At 59.3% G+C, this 20,886-nt stretch overlaps 1 protein-coding gene across 1 annotated transcript in view; it reads left to right on the forward strand.

Annotated features, from left to right (window-relative positions):
* The window catches only part of ITGA9 (integrin subunit alpha 9), a 293,387-nt gene that overhangs the window by 242,412 nt on the left and 30,089 nt on the right, over nucleotides 1-20,886 (forward strand). Inside the window, exons 22-24 of the mRNA XM_062179765.1 lie at nucleotides 663-686; nucleotides 1,014-1,166; nucleotides 6,048-6,155. Coding sequence (XP_062035749.1) covers nucleotides 663-686; nucleotides 1,014-1,166; nucleotides 6,048-6,155 — 285 coding nt within the window. The remainder of the gene's footprint in view (nucleotides 1-662; nucleotides 687-1,013; nucleotides 1,167-6,047; nucleotides 6,156-20,886) is intronic.

Raw genomic sequence — 20,886 nt, forward strand, 5'->3', positions numbered from 1 at the left:
GGGCCGGGAAGGGGAGGAGGCAGGGCTTGACACAGAAGCATTAAAGCATTGCTCCAAACCCAGCCAGAATTCCGACCACGCACGCTGCCGCTGGTGAAATCCGGGGCTTTCGCTGCACTGACTTGGCTTTCAAAGAACTGACTTCTTCCAGTGACTGCGGCGCTCTGTCAGATCACATGAGGCTTCTCAGGTTTTATTTATTTGAAAACTTTATCTGAGAGGCAGACACAGACAGACAAGGAGTGGGTATGCACTCCCATCCACTGGTTCACTCCCCAAATGCCTGCAGCGGCCGGGCTGCACCGGGCCGATGCTCGGAGCCAGGAGCTCCATCCGGGTCTCCCGCATGGGTGGCAGGAGCCCAGTCAGTGAGCCATCTCCCCTGCCTCCAGGGTCTGCGCTAGCAGGAGGCTGCAGTCAGGAGACAGCGTCAGAGACTGGACCCAGGTCCTCTGACATGGGATAAGGAACCTGGGAACCAGCAGCTTCTTCCAGGTCTCCCATGTAGGTGCAGGGGCCCATCTTCTCTTGGGCCATCTTCTACTGCTTTCCCAGGCCACAGCAGGGAGCTGGATCAGACGTGGAGCAGCTGGGACCTGATACAGGATGCTGGCTCTGCAGGTGCCGGCTTCACCCACTGTGCCACAGCGCCGGCCCCAAAGAGAGCCTTACACGGTGTCTTCACCGTAGGTTAAATGTCCTCCCCCATTAGGGCTTTAAGTGAATTTGTCACAGAATAAGTTTCCAAATGCCAAATATTCATGTATATTCATTTTTAAAAGCTAACCGTCTTCCTTCATGTATAGAATCTTTCAGATGACAAAACAGAAAATGTCCGATGGCATAATCCAGTTTTAAAACAAGACCAAAGCTGCCATAGGCTTCCTGGCTTTGGCCGTGTCCGTCTGTATCTTGTGGGCGGGACCCGAGGTGGAGGTGAGGCGAGCAGCCTCCGTGTCCGAGTGCAGAGGTGCAGCCGTGGAGGCCTGGGCGGGGGAGCCTGCGGGAGGCAGGGCCCGGCTCCACTCCAGGACCACCCCGCGCTTTCCTCCTCCAGAGTGCCATCTCCAAGCTCCTTTGTGTACGGCGAGAGCGCGGACACAGCCAGCCTCACCCAGCTGGGCGACCTCGAGTGCCAGTTTCAGCCGATCAACGTCACCCTGCAGGTACCCGCCCCTGTCACCGGGGGGAACGGAAGGGCTGGGGTGAGGGGAGGCAGTGGAAGGGCTGGGCTGTTCCCAGGAGAGGCCCAGGTTGGCCAGGGTGTGTGTGTGTGCGTGCGCGTGTTTAGGGGAGTGTGAGTGTGTGTATGTGTATTGTGTGTGAGTATATATGTGTATGTATGTGTGTATTGTGTGTGTTTATGTGTCTGTTATGTGTAAATGTATGTATATGTGTATGTGTGTTAATGTGTGTTGTGTGAGTGCATGTGTGTGTTTACACTTGTGTGTTTACTTGTGTTCATGTGTGCTGTGTTCTGTATGTGTGTATATGTATGAATGTGTTTACATGTGTGTATATTGTGTGTGTTCATGTGTGTTTATGTGTCTTATGTGTGAATGTTTGTATGTATATGTGTATGTGTGTATCTGTGTTACATATATATCTGTGTGAATGTGTACATGTGTGAGTGTATGTAGGTGTGTATGTGTGTTAATGTGCGTTGTGTATCTGAGTGCATGTGTGTGTATACATGTGTGTGTTTACTTGTGTTCATGTGTGCTGTGTTCTGTATGTGTGTATATGTATGAATGTGTTTACTTGTGTGTATGTGTGTATATTGTGTGTGTTCGTGTGTGTTTACACGTGTGTGTTTACAAGTGTGAATGTGTTTGCGTGAGTGTGAGAGAGAGTGTGTTAGTGTCTGTGACCACACACACGTGTGGACCCCTCTACATGGTGTTGGGACTCGGGAGGGGAACTGCGCGATGACCATCGACCTCCGCGAGAGTGGCCGTGGACAGTGAGGCCGAGGCCGCGTCCTGGCCCAGACAGACCCGTGAGGTCCCGTCCATGTCCTCCCTGGTCCTCTTCTCACGTGCAGGGGAGTCTGGGAGGGCTCGGGGCCTCCCCCTCCTCCTGGGCCCAGCCCTCACCCAGGACCAGCCTTGCGCAGCTCGGATACACAGCCGGTCCCGCCCTGAGCTGTGGCTGGCTCACCTCCATGGGGTCCATGCCATGTGGCTCTGCACGTGGAGAAGTCGCTGTCCCTTCTCCTACCTGGGGGTCCACAAACCAACTCTGGAAGCAACAGGAAGTACAGAAGGCCGTGGGTCCCCCAGGGCCACCGCGCCCTCCCGCCCGGCCCCTCGATGGGCAAACACAGGGAAGTGGGGGCCCAGCAAAGAAAGCGTGACCAGGAGAGGCATGGCGTGGCCCCTGTGCCAGGCACCCTGGCAGGAGCTGAGGATGACACAATGTGGGAGGGGCTCCACTCGCCCGTCAGACACCGGAGTCCACACCTCCGTCTCCGGCGACCCCCTGCCTCTCCCTCCTTGCCCCTGGAGGGCGGTTTACTGCTCCGGCCTTCACGGCTGTGGCCACGGGATTTTCTGTGCTTCCCCCGTGGCCTCTCCTGAGTGGCTTCGGGGATGAGACCTAGCGCTGGGGTGACGGTGCAGAGGTGGGAGCAGTGAAACATTGCGGGCTCTCGCCGACAACGCGCTTCCTCCCGGAGCGTTCCCCAGGCGGGGACCCTGATGCGTGATGGGTACCACATGTCCGGCTCCGAGAGGATGCTCCCCAGCCGGCCGAGCCCCGGCTGCTTCCACCGTCCTGGATTTACAGGGCAGGGGGCAGGGGGAGACAAAGAGACCTCTGTGTTTCCCAGTTGCTTCAGACCTCGGGGATTTTTTTTCTTTTGCTTTTTGTAATCGGCCAGAAAACAGATAACGACAGATGGATTTCTCTCATTTTAACGGTTCATACACTCCCCCACTCTTAGGGTTTTTAGATATCTTGTGGTCAAAGATACAATCAAGAAAATGGCTTAGACGGGCTCACATAACAGGGGCGCAAGGAAGAGGGTGTGTGTTGAAAGAAGACAAGAAAGGCCATAATGCAAAAGAGACTGGGGGTCCTTGTCACCCTCTTGAGAAAAAAAAAAAGCAATCGGAGAGCTTTCGGTTCACCTTGCGATTGTAGGGACTCAGAGTCGGGATCTAGGCGAACAGCTCTCCTCACCTGGAAGGCCCTGGGTACCCTACTGGCTCAGCCCCAGTGATCGGCTGGGGTGGGGGTGGGGAGCATTCGCCCTGGGCTGGGACAGCAGCTGCCCTGTGGGGTGGGTAGCGCTGCCTCGGCGGCACAGGGACCCCTGAGTTGGCAAAGCCCACTGTCTCCTCCAGGGCTCTCTGCCCACCCGTTCTCTGCTGTCATTGTCATCATGCACGGTCGCCCTGTAGGAAGATCACTGGGGAGGTGGGGACAGTGGAGGCGGGGAGGGGCCAGGGTCAGGAACGATGGGCTGCCTTAGTCCCCTTACTCCCGTAACATCACCTGAAGACCACAGGCTTTCTTCCACGTCAGCGCGCTTCTCTGTTTTCAAACGTCTGCTGTGCCGTAAGCTACACAGTGACTTAAACCCTCTGCTCAAATGCTCACGGAAGAAACGCAGGTGTGCTCGCCTTGCTCCCTATGTTTTTCATTGTGTGTTTTTAAGAGACAGACAGAGACAGAGAGAATCTCCGTCTGCTAGTTCATTCCCCAGATGCCCGCAGCAGCCAGGGCTGGCGAGGTCAGAGCCAGGAGCCCAGGACTCCATCCAGGCCTCCCGCGGGGGAGGCAGGGGCCCAGCTACTTCAGCCGTCGCCCACTGCCGCCAGGGTGTGCGTTCCAGGGAGCCGGGTCAGAAGCAAAGCCAGGACTTGAACCCAGGCCCTCCCAAGTGCAGTCTCAGCCCCCGTGCCAAGTGCTGTTGAGTTTCTTCATGGAGACACAGTAATGCGTCGACCCTTGAGAGACTTTTTGGCATCCAGAGTCAAAATATTTCCCCATTTGAAAAATAACATGGTTGTCCCGGGGCAGCTCTGCAGAGGGTCCGCGTTCCGACATCTGTTGAGAATGAACACAGGCGGCCCCGCCCACAGGAAACTGCCAATCAGAGCCCCTCTTCCCTGCCCGCCCTCCAGACCCCCGGCGGAGGCGGGGCTTTCCACCCAGCGCTGTCTCAGCTGTCAGTGGTGGCGGGCTCGCCTCTCTTCCGCTGCTGCTCTTGACAAGTTCTGTTCCTTTTAATCAAGGATTGGCAACCGCCACTCGTCGGCTGGCTCTCTCTCTTTTTTTCAATCTATTTAGGCTTTGTGCAACTATTGCAAAATAAAGCAAGCCCCGGCTGCCCAGAGAGGAGCTGCTGGAGCCCGATGCTGCCACGGTCCGTCCTGGGTGAAGATCTGGTTAGATTCATGGCTCTGCCCTGCCAACCACACTTCAGAGGTGCCTGGAAGCCGAGCCCTCGCTCTCACCCCCAGGTCCCCAAGCAGCATGTCATTCTCCCTTTTCCTACCCATCTGCCACTCGCCTTTCTTAAAAATAAAGCTAAATGAAAGATGAGTAATCTTAAAAAGTAGCACCCAGAGCTGGCACTGTGGCATAGTGGGTTTAAGCTGTTGCCTGCGATGCTGGCATCCCATATGGGCGCCAGTTCAAGTCCTGGCTGCTCCACTTCCCATCCAGCTCCCTGCTGATGCAACTGGGAGAGCAGTAGAAGATGGCCCAGTGCTTGGGCCCCTGCACCCACGGGGGAGACCCTGATGAAGCTCCTGGCTCCTGGCTTCAGCCTGGCCCAGCACTGGCCATTTGGAGAGTAAACCAGCAAATGGAAGACCTCTCTCTCTACCTCTCCTCCTCCCTCTGAAATTCTGTTGTTCACATGTATAATATATGTTGAAAAAATAAATAAAATTAAAAACAGCATCTTTCTGAAGATGCGTACTTAACGTCCACCCATTTAAAGAATCCAAGCCGATGGCTCCTAGCGTGCCTACAGAATCGCGCTGCCGTCGTCATCAGCTGCCTTTAGAAATGTCCGTCCCCTCCATAACAACTCTGTTACCCTTAGCGTCGCTCCCTCCACAGGCCCACCCTGACGATAACACAGGTGTGGCTCAAGGCCATCACAGCAAAGCCAGTGGCAACTCCAGTTCGGGCCTGAATTTGCCCTCTCGCTGTCACACAGCCCTCACAGGGTCCACAGAGGGGGCCGTGGACATCTCTGGGGCCCTATGCTCTGTCCCCAGTCCTACGCAGCCACTAGTCCCTAAAGATCTGTCCCTAAAGATCCACCCTTGTAATCCTCCGCACGCTCCAGTTCTTCTTGGAGTCGCGTGTGGACGTTGCTCCGTCCCCTCTTACCCAAGCCTCTGGAGCCGCCGCCTCTTCCTGTGTTTCCTGAGAGGTGGTGGTTGCTGAGACAGAGGTGCTGGGGTGGAAGGTGGGTGCACAGGTGCCGGCCAGCAGCGTCAGCAGGCGAACGGCCCTGACGCCCAGTCTCCCCGCCGGTGTCGTCCCCGCCGGCCACTCTGTTCAGCGGAGCACGTGCGTTGGGGACAGCTCACGTGGTCTTTGAAGGTCTCAGTCGCCTTAAACTTCCTGCAAAGGAGAGAGGTTAGACCACGTCCGTGGCTCTCAAGGGGCGGTCACTGGGCTGGGCCCGCAGAAGCCACGTGTCCTGGGCACTTGTTCACGACACACATCCTGCAGCTCCACCCAGCCCCGCGGCCCTGGGGTGAATGCCACGCTGTGCCCTGGGTTATGACCCCTGGGTGGCAGTGTGGACGTGTGCCAGTCTACAAGGACGTGTCTAGTACGTGAAAGAAGCGTGATTTCTGGTAGGAAGAAGACAAGAGAAGGAAGTGGGCGGTTTGAAAGCTTGCATTTTAGATGCACGGTGGGCGGATTGCCGTTTTGTCGGAATTCCCCGTCCCGTGTCACTCTCACCGCGAGTCTGGACCGGCTGGATCCGGGCCCCGGCCTCCGTGCGCGATGAGGGTCACGTGAGGGCGTGCCACGTGAGGTACAATGGGGTTCTGTGTTCTCCACACCCACAGGTCTACAACGCAGGCCCGAGCACCCTCCCCGCAGCGTCCGTCACCCTCTCTCTCCCCAGTCGACTGTCGGCCGGCGGCGCCGAGATGTTCCACGTCCAGGAGGTGCTGGTGAGTCCGCCGTGGCTTCACCGCCACACTCGCGTCCGTCCTCCACGCCCCCACCCCGCCCCCGACGTCCACACCCAGAAACATTTGACAGAAGCCGGGGCACTGGGGCCACTGAATGTGTGCGGTGAGACAGCTCTGTTAACGCCACAGGAGATAACGTTGGGGATGCCGAAGGGGCGGTTAGGAATCAGCTCCTGCAGTGTGTGTGTGTGTGTGTGTGAGAGAGAGGGAGAGAGGGAGGGAGGGAGCGAGCTGTGGGCTCCACCGTGTATCTGACTCTCACGTGGCCAGGTGCAAGGGTGGTGCCCGGTGAGCCCCGGGCACGCTGGGTATACAGCGCAGGAGGATCGCCACACATTGACAGGACCCTGTGTTGTGTGGGTGAGGGACAGCCCCTCCAGGGCAGCCTGGGGCACGTCTGAGCCCAGAGCCGCTCAGGAAGCCTCGGGCGATGGTGGTCCTGGCTTCCGGCATTGCTGTCCTCCTGGGTCCCGCGGGCTGTGAGCCAGAGGTGTGTGTGACCGTTGGCTGGGGAACAGGTCCCCCTCCTGAGCTACCTGCTTGCTCATTCCCACCCTCGCCATTTCCATTCACGTTCCCTGCTCCGTGGGCCCCGCTGAGCCGGCAGAGAAGTCCCCGGTGTTGCGTAGCCGGGTTTGAGCTCGGCATGAGGTTACCAAGCCACGCGCGCCTGTCCAGCCTGTGAACAGTGCTCGTCAGGGTAACCACGGCACCTTCTCCCTGGCTGTCTCGGGTGTTCTCGTGTGGCCGTCAGGTGATCGGGGTTGTAGAGACAAAGGACCATGACAGAATCTGAGGCTTCCTCAGAACCCGCTCTCTCCTGGCTGCCCGCTCAGCCAGGCAGAAGCCACGGGAGGGGCCCCGGAGCCCCGGGAGCTGGCGTGGGCAGCGGCTTCGGAGTGGCTTTCCTGGAGCTCTGCAGCCAAGCTGAGCGGGCCTCCTGCATCGAGCGCTGGCGCTGGCTGCATTTTTCTCAGAGGCAATCCCTGGGGTGCAGAAGCTCTGCACTTGGAGTGTGGCACAGAGCTCTCGAGGGGGCGAGCCCTCGCCTGGGTGGACCTGCCGCGGTCCCAGGCCTCGGGCGTCCCTGCGGTCAGTTCTGGTAAATCCAGTAGGCACGGTGCGGCCTGGGGTGCTGGCGAGGGGAGAGCGGAAGAGCAGTTGGAGAAGCCAGGGATGGGGCGATGAGGCCGGAGCCCCCGGGCTCTCAGGGCAAGGGCACCCTCGGCTCTGCACACCCCAGCCGCTCAGCACGGGGTCAAAGCTCGTGCCGTTCTCACCTGGGTCCTCGGGCACTTTGAATGGAACGAGGCTTCCTTTCTGGGGTTAGGGAGCTTGGCGTAAGCGTAAGTAGAACTCACTGCTTCCACTTGCACTCATTCTCCGTGTCGCACCAGGAGGTAACCGTAGGGTGGCTGGTGCGTTCCCACCCAACCCCTGCTCATGGCCGCTGCCATTCCCCAGCCTCCCGCAGGCTGCTGGGCAGCTGGGCCCCAGCCGGACCTGGTCAGCCGGCTGAAGCCAGAGCCATGTTATAGGCGTGGAAGGAGGGCCCACGTGCCATCCCTCCTCACACCCCCAGGGACCCTCAGGTGGTCGCTGTAACAGTGCCCTTGGCATTCACTTACCTGTGTCCATCATCTACAGGGGAGCCTGGCTGACCCGGTAGGCCCTGGGCCATCGCTGGCCTACGGGCCTGAGGCTGACACAGTTCCCCGACTGCTGGTTCAGGATTCATTCAGTCTCTGGACAGGACCAGCCTGCGTCTGGGTCTCACCGTGGAGTCTCCTGTGTGTGCCGGGAGGGTTTCTGGGGGCGCAGCTGTCTGTGGGAATGGGGAGACTTTTCGGGGGCAGGGAGACTTTTCTTGGGATGGGGAGACTTTTCTTGGGATGGGGAGACTTTTCTGGGTGGGGAGACTTTTCGGGGGCGGGGAGACTTTTCTTGGGATGGGGAGACTTTTCGGGGGTGGGGAGACTTTTCTTGGGATGGGGAGACTTTTCTGGGTGGGGAGACTTTTCGGGGGCGGGGAGACTTTCCGGGGGCGGGGAGACTTCTACAGGGAGCCTAATGAAGAACCTCTGTGCCGTACTCCCGGCCTCAGCTGGAGATCTCTTCCCGTGGGGCAGGCTCCCGGGGCGTCGTCACGCTATTCTGGGTTGTATTTAGAAACGGAGCCACCAGGGGGGGTGGTGGGAAGACTGCAGATGTCCGCTGGTTCCCACAGCACAGGAAGTCCGTGCACCTGCCACCGTGGGCCCAGCGTCCACTGGACAGCTGAGCTGGGATGGTCGTGAAGTAATAGGGACTCAGAGAGGAAGGGGACAGACCTGGCTCGGACAAGAGGACTTCAGAAAACCCTGAGAAATGGAATTAAAACAGAAGTTTGGGGGGAAGGGCGTGGGGGTGCGGCAGCTTAGCTGCCCACGTCCCATATTACAGTGCCTGGGCTGGAGTCCCGCCTCCACTTCTGACCCAGATTCCTGCTGACGCACACCCTGGGAGGCAGCAGGTGACGGCTCACGTAGTTGGGCCCCTGCCGCCCACATGGGAGACTCACATTGAGTTCCTGACTCGGCAGCGTGGCTGACGCTGGAAGCCGAGAATACAACCCAGGTCTTGTGTGCGGCGGCAGGACCCAGTGACTTGAGCCCTCACTGGTGCCTCCCAGGGTCTGCACGGGGAGGGAAGCCGGAGTCAGGAGCCGGAGCCAGAGCCGGGACGGGGGGGAAGCCGGAGTCAGGAGCCGGAGCCGGGACGGGGGGGGAAGCTGGAGTCAGGAGCCGGAGCCGGAGCAAGGACGGGGGGGAAGCCGGAGTCAGGAGCCGGAGCCGGAGCCGGGACGGGGAGGGGGGGATGGAGCCGGAGTCAGGAGCCGGAGCCGGGACGGGGGGGGGGGGGAGCCGGAGTCAGGAGCCGGAGCCGGAGCCGGGAACCAAACCCAGGGACTCTGATGCGGATGCAGGCATCTTAGTCACTCCTCCAAATCCTCACTGCGGTGCAAAAGAATTTTAAAACCCAAATGCATGAGGGATCTTCAAAAAGTGAATAGAAAACGTGCTTTATGAAAAGAACTGTGCATGGATTTGAAGATGTTTGGCACCAAAACCAGCTTATCTCTTAATTCCATTCCCCAGCAACTTTGTGAAGTATCCTCCTGCGTCTACAGTAACGTTACCACCAATCACGAATCACTCTCGACTCTGATTGATTCCACAAACGCTGGCTGAGCGCTGACACACCCGGCGCTGACACAGCCGTCCCAGACTCTCACTCTGCCGGGAGGGAGGTGCAGTGCCCTGCCCCGGGAACCCACGGGAGGTGGCAGGCCCCCAGTCAGGGCGAGAGGACGCGCAGGGCTTCCCTGTGAGAGCCGGCGCAGCCGCTGTGAGGCCGTGTCGGCCGTGGCTGGACCTGCACCTCGCTCTGCGTGCTCTCTGCCTTGCTCTTTTTTTTTTTTTTTTTTTTTCAGATTCTTATTTATTTATTTGAAAGGCAGAGTTACAAAGAGGCAGTGGCAGAGAGAGAGAGAGAGAGAGAGAGAGAGGTCTTCCTCTGCTGGTTCACTCCCCAGATGGCCACAATGGCCGGAGCTGGGCCAACCCAAAGCCAGGAGCCAGGAGCTTCTAGGTCTCCCACACAGGTGCAGGAGCCCAAGGGCTTGGGCCATCTTCTGCTGCTTTCCCAGGCCACAGCAGGGAGCCGGTTGAGAAGTGGAGTAGCCGTCTGCCTTGCTCTTAAATGCCTCAGGGCCGCCTCCAGGCTCCCACGGTTGGGCCCTGGCAGACCAGGGGTACCCAGCCACGGGCATTTTCTGTGACGGTTGGCACATCAACTGCTCCTCTTGGTGCCTTCATTTCTGATGACTTGGGCATGGGAAGGGCCCTCCCTGCTGCCCCTCGGGGATGTCCAGCAAACGCCCGCAGGCCACGGCAGAGGGCAGTGGCTTCCGCAGCCAGGTGGCCCCCATGAGTCAAGCCGTGGCAGCTGCTTCTGTTTGAATGCAGGGTGTGTCTCCTCCCTCAGTTTGGTCAGAGCTGGCCGGGAAAGCGTAGCCGCTCTGCTTTGTTGCGTGTGGTTCCTCTGCAGGGACGTGGCGTCCGCGGAGCCCTGAGCACCGGTCTGAGACAGGGCCGAGACCACACCTGGGTCGTGAGCCTGCGAAGGGAAGCCCCCTGGAGCTGGGTGATGGTGCGCCCCAGAGCGGACGGAGGTTCCAGGGCAGGGCTGGGACGACGTCTCCCAAGCCTCAGACCTCACCTGGGAGAAGGCCTGTGCCGCTGGACAGAAGGCTTTGGGGATCGGCTCCTATTCCTAGGAAGGAGAAGCACCCTAGTGACGGTGAACAGAGAGTTAGGGCAAGAACGTGCGTCCGCGTGAAAGGCCGGGTCTCTCCAAGAGCCCTGACAGCCGCGGAAGGAGAGCTGGACCATCCCTTCTCCCTGCTGCAGAACCTTCTAAAGGCACTGCCGTCTCTGGCTTGCCCCATCCGTGCTGGTCACAGGGATGCCACAGAACTCACCTGGCTTCTGGGGGGTGGAGAAGAATTTTCCAGGAAGCCGCATGAGTAGCTGCGCCGAGGGCACTGTTAGGATACGGCTGTCGGTGCAGTGTGGATACCGGTGTCCGTTAGAATACTCCCACGCTGGTGCCAGGACTTGGGTTTTAGCAAAGTATTAGGTCCCCTCCTGTCTGCACCCAGACAGGGCTGCCTGTGTGCTACTGAGTTATCCCGCAATGGCGGCTGACATGGGGGCTGTAAGCAGAGATGCACCTGCCGTAGTCATGGCCGTCACGGAAGGTTCAGCTCGGACGGTTCAGCTCTTTCTCCCAGGGACGAGCTGGGGACATTTCCTTGGTGCTAAAGAATAAGAACTTCTCCTGCAAAGCTGACCCTTAGAAGTAACCACCACATACCTATGCTGCTTCAGGGGCCTTTCTCAGGTGCGGTCAAGTTTGGGCCCCTCCCCCCACCCACCCCGCGACAAGGTCATCTCAAGTTTCAGGAACCAAGACTCAAACTGGCCAGCCTCACTTAGCCGGTACGTGGGAGGCTGGCTTTGGGGGCTTTTTTCTTTTTTTAAGGTTGATGGATTTGAGAAGCAGAGTTAGAGAGAGAGACAGAGAAAGTGGCGGTGTTGCTCACTGGTTGCACCCCAGGAAGGCCACGTGCCCGTCTCACGGGGCTGTTCTGGGCCTGTGTGCAGGCTGGGAGGTCCCTACCAGGGCCAGTTAGGATCTGGGCGCTGCTTGCTTCTGATTGGTCTGGAGCTGGTTGCACCCCAGGAAGGCCACGTGCCCGTCTCACGGGGCTGTTCTGGGCCTGTGTGCAGGCTGGGAGGTCCCTACCAGGGCCAGTTAGGATCTGGGCGCTGCTTGCTTCTGATTGGTCTGGAGCTGGTTGCACCCCAGGAAGGCCACGTGCCCGTCTCACGGGGCTGTTCTGGGCCTGTGTGCAGGCTGGGAGGTCCCTACCAGGGCCAGTTAGGATCTGGGCGCTGCTTGCTTCTGATTGGTCTGGAGCTGGTTGCACCCCAGGAAGGTCACGTGCCCGTCTCACGGGGCTGTTCTGGGCCTGTGTGCAGGCTGGGAGGTCCCTACCAGGGCCAGTTAGGATCTGGGCGCTGCTTGCTTCTGATTGGTCTGGAGCTGGTTGCACCCCAGGAAGGTCACGTGCCCGTCTCACGGGGCTGTTCTGGGCCTGTGTGCAGGCTGGGAGGTCCCTACCAGGGCCAGTTAGGATCTGGGCGCTGCTTGCTTCTGATTGGTCTGGAGCTGGTTGCACCCCAGGAAGGCCACGTGCCCGTCTCACGGGGCTGTTCTGGGCCTGTGTGCAGGCTGGGAGGTCCTTACCAGGGCCAGTTAGGATCTGGGCGCTGCTTGCTTCTGATTGGTCTGCAGCTGGACATTCCGAGGGCTTGGTGGGGTCCGTCTCAGCAGTGACTTGGGCTCAGCAGTGTAGCGTCCCCAGGGAAATGGCGCTGTCTCCCTAAAACATCCCCGGGCGTCAGCAGGCCTGCCGGGAGGACTGGCATGTGCAGAAGGCAGGAGCCGGGAGGACTAGAGTGCTGCGTGGCCCTTTGGTGGGCCCCCCAAGCCAGCCACAGACCCCCAGCTAGGGACACAAGCCTTGCCGGAGGGGGACCAGTCTCTGGCTGACCGCTAAGCTGTGCTGACCCAGGACCACCTCCGACGAGCCAGGTTTCACAGGGGAAGCAAGTGTGAACACAGCTGGACACGAACACCAGTGACTGCCCCCTAGGGAAAGTGGGCCGTAGCAAACAAAGCAAAGGGAGGAGCCACCATGACCCCGAGGAGTGGGGTAGATTGATGAAGAAGATGATGGTGAAGATGATGGTGATGAAGATGATGATGGTAATGATGATGGTGATGAAGATGGTGATGAAGATGATGGTGATGAAGATGATGGTGATGAAGATGATAAAGATGATGATGGTGATGAAGATGGTGATGAAGATGATGGTGATGAAGATGATGAAGATGATGGTGATGATGATGGTGATGAAGATGATGGTGGTGATGGTGATGATGGTGATGGTGACAGTGATGAAGATGGTGATAATGAAGATGATGGTGATGGTGATGATGAAGATGATGATGATGATGAAGATGATGGTGATGATGATGAAGATGATGATGGTGATGGTGATGATGATGATGGTGATGATGGTGATGATGATGGTGATAATGAAGATGAAGATGATGGTGATAGATGACGGGAGTGTTTGCTGGTAGACATGGATCATCATGGTTCTCAACACCTGTCTTTGATGAAGTGGAAATCCGCTAACATTCTGGTGGGATTTTGGGGAGGAACTGTTAGATCCAAGCTGAAGAGTCGGAACACGCTTTTGTTAACTTGAAGGGGTGAGGACGGCTCGGAGGCCCTAACAAGTGCCATGCCAGGGCAAGCTCGTCTCATCTCCGTGATGACTGGGGGAAGGAACGGAGGCGTGGAAAGGCCAGGGGTCGGTGAAGGCTACAGAGCTGGTTCCCAGCCCATCTCCAGGGTGCTGACCCCACGACTCCCATGGCATTGTTCCATCTGGACGTGTGGCTGTCCGGCAGCGCTGGCATTGTCCGGGATACAGCAGTGTGGACCCATCGAAGCTGAGGCCCCACCAGACCTGCCGAGTCAGAGTCCACGTTCCAGAAGATCCCAGGTCACGCTTGCGTGGTGGTATTGGGAAGCGTGAGGAGGGTGTTTTTCCACATTGCACAGAGAAATGCCTGGGTCCAGTTCCTGACTGCGGCTTCCTGTGAAAGACCCTGTGAAAGTGGCCGTGATGGTGCAAGCAGTTGGGAGGCCTGACGGAGTCCCTGACTCCTGGCTTCCGCTTGGCCCAGCCGCGGCCCCTGCGGGCCTCTGGGGGAGTGACCCAGACGTTTGAATTGAGAAGCCCTGATCTAAAGTCATGACCCTGAACTCTCTGCCCTCCCCTAGCCTCAGCCGTAGATGGCAGTGACTGTCATTGCCACAGAAGTACTGTGGGAGTCTGTTTTTGTAATCCATGTGTTCATTCGTTTAACAAATATGAGGGGACTTCCAAGAGTTTGTGGGAAAATGGAATTGCAACATAAGTTTCTTTTGGTGCCAAAAAAATTTTTTGTGACGTGCATGACCCATGAAAGTGGAAATGGAAATGGTGTCTAAGACACCTCCAGTTTGCACCCAGCTTATGCCGAGAACTGGTGTACTACTGAGAAAAAGACAGAACCCCCCCCCCCCCGAATCCCTTCCAGCCCTCGCCTAGCTTATATTCTGCTGGGAAAGACGAGTCAGCCGTAAAGGAGGGCGCACTGTGTGTGCGTGGTGGTGGGTGCTGTGGAGCGGGCTGGCGAGGCCGGGGTAGGGCAGGGGGACAGGCTGTGCGTGGAGGCAGGGTGGTCAGGGAGGGGCTCACAGGCCTCCTGCGGTGTGGGCGACAGAGCTGTCCCACGGGAGTGTGTCCTGAGATCCACGGGCTGTGTCTGTGGGCACAGAACGCCATCAGGTTTCCCCCCAGCACTGCACAAGCTCGTTTGCAGCAAGTTCTTGTGGAGCCGTCCTGGTGCCCTGAGAGCCCGTAGCTAGGACTGTCTGCGAGCCTCCATGCCCTCGTTCCCCCCGACTTTTTCTTAGCTAAAGTGCCAAACAGCTCCCCCTTACAGAGCGGCGGCTCTTAGCTAACCACTCTGACCCTTTCTTTCCAGAGAGATTATCTCTCTCTGCTTTTCAAATAAATTCACAAATCTCTAAGAACGCACTTCCTCCATCCTGCCCCGTCTCTCTCACACCCAAATCTTTATTCTCCTTCTGCCCCTACACATGTATGAGCATGGGCCGAGCAGTCAGCATCCTGAAGTGGGTGGAGATAGGATTTCTCTTACATTTCTCACTTAACAGAAGCCAAACACTGACGAGGGCAGGGGGGCGGCAGGTTGAATTCTGGAGCAAGAGTTACATCCCCAGTGCGTTCAGCCAGGGAAGCAAGTGAACATGTGTGTGTGTGTTTCTGTGTGTGTGTGAGCGTGCGTGTGTGTGCCCCTTGGCTCGCACCCTCAGGAAGGCGGGGTGAGCAGGGGCCACCTGCTGAGCCCAGGGTGGGGACGGTGCCGGCAGGGGCTGCCGTCTAACCTGGTGCTCAGAGAACAAGTCAGGGCCCCAGTGCCATTCCCGCTGACCGAGGAGGCCCAGCCTTGTCGGGTGCCCTGGGGCCCCACGCCCGCAGCTGCTGTGACATCTGGAAACATTAAGGCTTCGCAGCCAGCAGGGGCCTCATTGGATCGGACACCCAGGTGCCTGGTGTTCCCATGTCGGCTTCCACGTCTGCCTGCCCTGGCCCAGAGCCGGCACCAGGTGACATCCCGAGGCCGTGCAGCATCTCCGGCAGTGCCCGGAAACACGTGGCTCTATCTGACAGCCGGGGACTGAGCTGTGCTTCGGAGGCACCCAAGCAGGTGGGAAAGCGCCCCAGGACGCCTCTGCGCAAGGAGCTGCCTGCGCACGGTTCTGCTGCGGGACCCAGCTGTCCCCCACAGCTGCCGAGGCGCACCTGCTCCCTCCTCATCCCCTGGCTTAGACCTAACACCGCTGTGAGCCTCGCGCAGGTCCCCTCGGGGCTCTGCAGTCCACACTGAGAGCAGCAGGGGGAGGAGTTGGGCACCGCACCCTGAGAGGGAGTCCACCTTTCGGTGAACGCGTAGCGCCGCCATCCCTCCTCGTGGACCGAGCGGCAGCACCCAGGGACCCGCTGGGTGTGCTTTCTCCTTTCGTGTCCGGTGTGTGTGAGCTCTGCCCTCTCCCCTACGAGAGCCCAAGACACGGACCCAACGCTTAACAGATGAATCCCGTGTGGGAGGACTGGCTCGTTCATGATCCGAACCAGCAGAGCCTTCTGCTTCCAAAACATCTCATTACCCGGGGAAGGCAGACGTTCCTGGCGCGCGTGTCAAGCGCTCACCCTTTCACCAGAGAGAATCCGACCGCATCTGGGAATTCTTTGGTGTCATTGCTCCCCCGGAAGTTCTCCCCTTCTGTGTCACTTTAACTCCAGCACAGCCACGCCTGACCTTGGGCAACGGCCTGGCCTGCAGGCTTGCCTTCCTGTGAGTGAGTGAGTGAGTGAGCGAGGGCCGTGTCGCAGGGCGCCGGCACCGGCTGGCATCTCGTCACCTCCGGGGCCTTGCTCTGTCACACCCAGAGGAGAGGGCTGGGCAGGGGTGGCTCTAGCCGAGCCCCGAAGCTGATGGGAACAGAACTTATCAGCTCTTATTGTGCGATAGGTGGTGCTGTCCCTGGCCCCCAGAACCCTGGCTTTGACGCCTGGACCTTGTATTTTCTGTTTCAGTTTTGGTCTGAGTCGCCGCTGGCCTCTGGTGACTTTTCCCAGTGGTGACTGCCTTCCAGGAGAGGACGGGCGGGGGCGGGCAGTGTCCATTCCGATTAGAGCCCCACACACCACCTGGAGCGGAAGTTGGCATCTTTTTGAAGATTCCCTCGTTTCTGTCTGGTATCACTGGGCGCTGGGTCGTCTTTAGCTTCTGCTGTCCCTGAGCCTCCCACAACTCTGCAGGGCAGCAATGCGTCTGCCTGTGTGTGCCCCTCTCGGTCAGAACCACAGAGCGGTGCGTCTGCCTGTGTGTGCCCCTCTGGGTCCAGAACCACAGATCGGTGCGTCTGCCTGTGTGTGCCCCTCTCGGTGGGAACCACAGAGCGGTGCGTGTGCCTGTGTGTGCCCCTCTCGGTCAGAACCACAGAGCGGTGCGTGTGCCTGTGTGTGCCCCTCTCAGTCAGAACCACAGAGCGGTGCGTCAGCCTGTGTGTGCCCCTCTCAGTCAGAACCACAGAGCGGTGCGTCTGCCTGTGTGTGCCCTCTCGGTGGGAACCACAGAGCGGTGCGTCTGCCTGTGTGTGCCCCTCTCAGTCCAGAACCACAGAGCGGTGCGTCTGCCTGTGTGTGCCCCTCTCAGTCCAGAACCACAGAGTGGTGCGTCTGCCTGTGTGTGCCCCTCTGGGTCCAGAACCACAGAGCGGTGCGTCTGCCTGTGTGTGCCCCTCTCGGTGAGAACCACAGAGCGGTGCGTGTGCCTGTGTGTGCCCCTCTCGGTCAGAACCACAGAGCGGTGCGTCTGCCTGTGTGTGCCCCTCTCGGTGGGAACCACAGAGCGGTGCGTCTGCCTGTGTGTGCCCCTCTCGGTGGGAACCACAGAGCGGTGCGTCTGCCTGTGTGTGCCCCTCTCGGTGGGAACCACAGAGCGGTGCGTCTGCCTGTGTGTGCCCCTCTCGGTGGAACCACAGAGCGGTGCGTCTGCCTGTGTGTGCCCCTCTCGGTGGGAACCACAGAGCGGTGCGTCTGCCTGTGTGTGCCCCTCTCGGTGGAACCACAGAGCGGTGCGTCTGCCTGTGTGTGCCCCTCTCCGTGGGAACCACAGAGCGGTGCGTCTGCCTGTGTGTGCCCCTCTCAGTCCAGAACCACAGAGCGGTGCGTCTGCCTGTGTGTGCCCCTCTCGGTGGGAACCACAGAGCGGTGCGTCTGCCTGTGTGTGCCCCTCTCGGTGGAACCACAGAGCGGTGCGTCTGCCTGTGTGTGCCCCTCTCGGTGGGAACCACAGAGCGGTGCGTCTGCCTGTGTGTGCCCCTCTCGGTCAGAACCACAGAGCGGTGCGTCTGCCTGTGTGTGCCCCTCTCGGTCAGAACCACAGAGCGGTGGGCCCGAGTCCTCTGTTTATTTGGCTCTTGCTGTGAGTGTCGAGGCTGGAGGGTCTCCCTGGAGCTGGCCGCGATGCTCGTCGGGATGTTGTCTGTCTGCATGAACGCATCGGAACCTCCGGCTCACGTAAAGGTCGGTACGAGAGAACCCCAATTCACCAGGCTGGTAAACGAAGAGTCTGTTTTGCCAAAGCAGCGGACCGTCACTCCGCAGAGGGGTCCACCAAGGACACCTTTGAGGATCCCCCCCCCCCACACACACACGTGTACACACACGCACACACACACACACGCACAGAGCTGTGTTCTGCGTACACCTGGCACGTCCACAGCCCCTGTCCACGTCGGCACTGATTGCTGTGGCCTTAAGTGAAACAGCCTCGTTGTCAGGAAACCAGAGAGGATCTGTGGACCGTGGCCTGTCCAGCCCCTGGACATTGCTGTGAGACTGTTAGACAGAGGCTGGGCTTTGTTGTTAGGATACTGCCACGTCTCTTCCTGTTTCTGGGCCGGGGTAGGAAGCAGGTCACAGCAACATGACGTCATGTGAGTTACAGCGTGGGGGCAGGCGTGTGACCGTTGAGACACCCACATCCCAGACCAGAACACCTGGGTCCTGTTCCCGGCTCCTTTTTCACTCCGGTTGCCTGTACAGCGCACCCCGGGAGGCAGTGCTGGTGGCCGAGGTGGCTGGATCCTTGCCACCCACTCAGGAGACCTGGATTGAGTTCCTCGTCTCCTCTCCATCACTGTGTGAGGACCCCTGTGTCGGACCTTGGGGTGCCAACGTTACCCGGAGCACGGCAGAGTGGGGCCGGATCACCTTCCCAGGCCGCGCCTCTCCACGGGGGCACCAGTAATTGAATTAGCAGGGTAGCATTCGAACATTCTTGGGCGTGTGGATTAGAGGAGCGGGTGGTGCGTCCAGATCGGCCATGTTTACCCAGTTGCCGTCAGCTGCGATGGGTGTAACACGATACAGAGCAGAGATCCAGGCTGGAACGGAGAACGCAAAGCCGGTGGCAGCCAGAGAAGTGTGAGTTAACGGGAAACACGTGTGTTCGCAGATGGCCCTGTCCCCCCAACGCACGTCACTGCAGCAAAAGCTCTCAGCTCAGGCCGGGCTTCCCCACACTGCCGGCCACTCCAGGCCGGCTCACGGCAAGGCGCCGGGCACTGGCGACACACCGCGTCCAAAGGGCTTCAGACAGGGGCACTTTGGGTGCCCTCCCTGTCCCTGGCGTGTGCTCACGAGATGGGGCTGATGCTTGTGGACAGGGGATGTCCGAGCCCCGGCCTGTTGTACATACTCACGACGTGAGGTCAGTTCCTTAGATTGGAGACATGCCAATTGCATGGCCCCCATCATCCACCCCCCTGTTTCAAAGCCATCCCTGTGTCAGCCTCTCACCTGCCCACCCCACCTCTGAGATCTGCCTCCGTGGGACTCCCTGTACGCCTAGGCCCCCTCCCACCTCCTTTTCAGCAGCTACTGCCTGGAGTTTATCGCACCCCGACCCATGTTGGACCCTGGGTCCTCTGGGCTTGGTCTGCTGTGTGTCCCCGCCATGCTCTTGCACCTGCCTGGAACCCCCCCCCCCTTTTTCCTTCCTAGAAGTTCTCTCTCCCACCGGAAGTGCCATCCCCTCTGGGGCAAGAGCACAGACCGGGACAGGGGCTGGCCTCCTGTGAGCCTGTGGAGCCCTGCTCTGAGGGCTGGGCAGGGATGAGGTGGCCGTGGGGCTGTGTCAGCTGCAGGGCTGTGCAGCCTGGGCGTAAGGAGGATGGAGAGGGAGAGGAAGGCTCATCCCCTCCCAGGCAGAGCCTGGAGGGTCACGACGAGTGACTCAACCTCTCAGGTCTCCATTTCTCACCTGTAAAGTGGGGTGAGCATTAAGGGGCCCAGGTGTCAGTTTGCCTGACATGTCCCTCGATCAGTGTCTCTGGTTGACCCCCAGCTTCCCCCGAGAAATGTCCCAGTTTAAGCAGTAAGTTGCATGTTCCCCCATGGATAACAGAGCCTGCCACGAGGGGCATTGCTGGGATTACATGGCTGCTGTGGCTCTCGGAACATCACGTGGGGCTGGTGCCTGTTACTCCCATCTGTCTGAACTCGGTCCAGAAACGGGGCCATGAGCAGTTAGCACTGGACCCCAGGGTGCTGTGCTTGGGTCCTGAGACTTAGGAAAGCAAAGAGGGCCTCTTGGCCTGTGCGGTCCAGCCCAGAGCCAGGGACTGTGCAAGCTGCTCTGTCCTGGGACCTGGGGACGCCTGTGCCCCTGTCCTAGAGGAGCCTCCTGCGGGCCGCCTTCTTCCCACGGGGAAGTGCTGCCCAGACAGTCCCTTTCTCAGACCCCCATGGCCTGTCGAGTCCTGGGCAAGCTCTGGACCTGCCGTCCCCTCCCGGTGGCACACACTGGCCACGTTCTCAACAATGTTGGCTCTATCTGATGCCCCGTGCACGGCATTGTCCTGTTGGTGCCCCGTGTGTGGCATTGTCCTGTTGGTGCCCCGTGTGCATTGTCCTGTTGGTGCCCCGTGCACGACATTGTCCTGTTGGTGCCCCGTGCGTGGCATTGTCCTGTTGGTGCCCCTTGTGTGGCATTGTCCTGTTGGTGCCCCGTGTGCATTGTCCTGTTGGTGCCCTGTGCAGGCATTGTCCTGTTTGTGCCCCGTGTGCATTGTCCTGTTGGTGCCCTGTGCACAGCATTGTCCTGTTGGTGCCCCGTGCGTGGCATTGTCCTGTTGGTGCCCTGTGCACAGCATTGTCCTGTTGGTGCCCTGTGCAGGCATTGTCCTGTTGGTGCCCTGTGCAGGCATTGTCCTGTTTGTGCCCCGTGTGCATTGTCCTGTTGGTGCCCCGTGTGCAGGCATTGTCCTGTTGGTGCCCTGTGCAGGCATTGTCCTGTTTGTGCCCCGTGTGCATTGTCCTGTTGGTGCCCTGTGCACAGCATTGTCCTGTTGGTGCCCCGTGCGTGGCATTGTCCTGTTGGTGCCCTGTGCACAGCATTGTCCTGTTGGTGCCCTGTGCACAGCATTGTCCTGTTGGTGCCCTGTGCAGGCATTGTCCTGTTGGTGCCCTGTGCACAGCATTGTCCTGTTGGTGCCCCGTGTGTGGCATTGTCCTGTTGGTGCCCCGTGTGTGACATTGTCCTGTTGGTGCCCCGTGTGCATTGTCCTGTTGGTGCCCCGTGTGTGACATTGTCCTGTTGGTGCCCCGTGTGCATTGTCCTGTTGGTGCCCCGTGTGTGGCATTGTCCTGTTGGTGCCCCGTGCATGCATTGTCCTGTTGGTGCCCCTTGTGTGGCATTGTCCTGTTGGTGCCCCGTGTGCAGGCATTGTCCTGTTGGTGCCCCGTGTGCATTGTCCTGTTGGTGCCCCGTGTGCATTGTCCTATTGGTGCCCTGTGCACAGCATTGTCCTGTTGGTGCCCCGTGTGCATTGTCCTGTTGGTGCCCTGTGCAGGCATTGTCCTGTTGGTGCCCTGTGCACAGCATT

The sequence above is a fragment of the Lepus europaeus genome, chromosome 2 (assembly GCF_033115175.1).
Source record: "Lepus europaeus isolate LE1 chromosome 2, mLepTim1.pri, whole genome shotgun sequence".
NCBI classification, from domain to species: domain Eukaryota; kingdom Metazoa; phylum Chordata; class Mammalia; order Lagomorpha; family Leporidae; genus Lepus; species Lepus europaeus.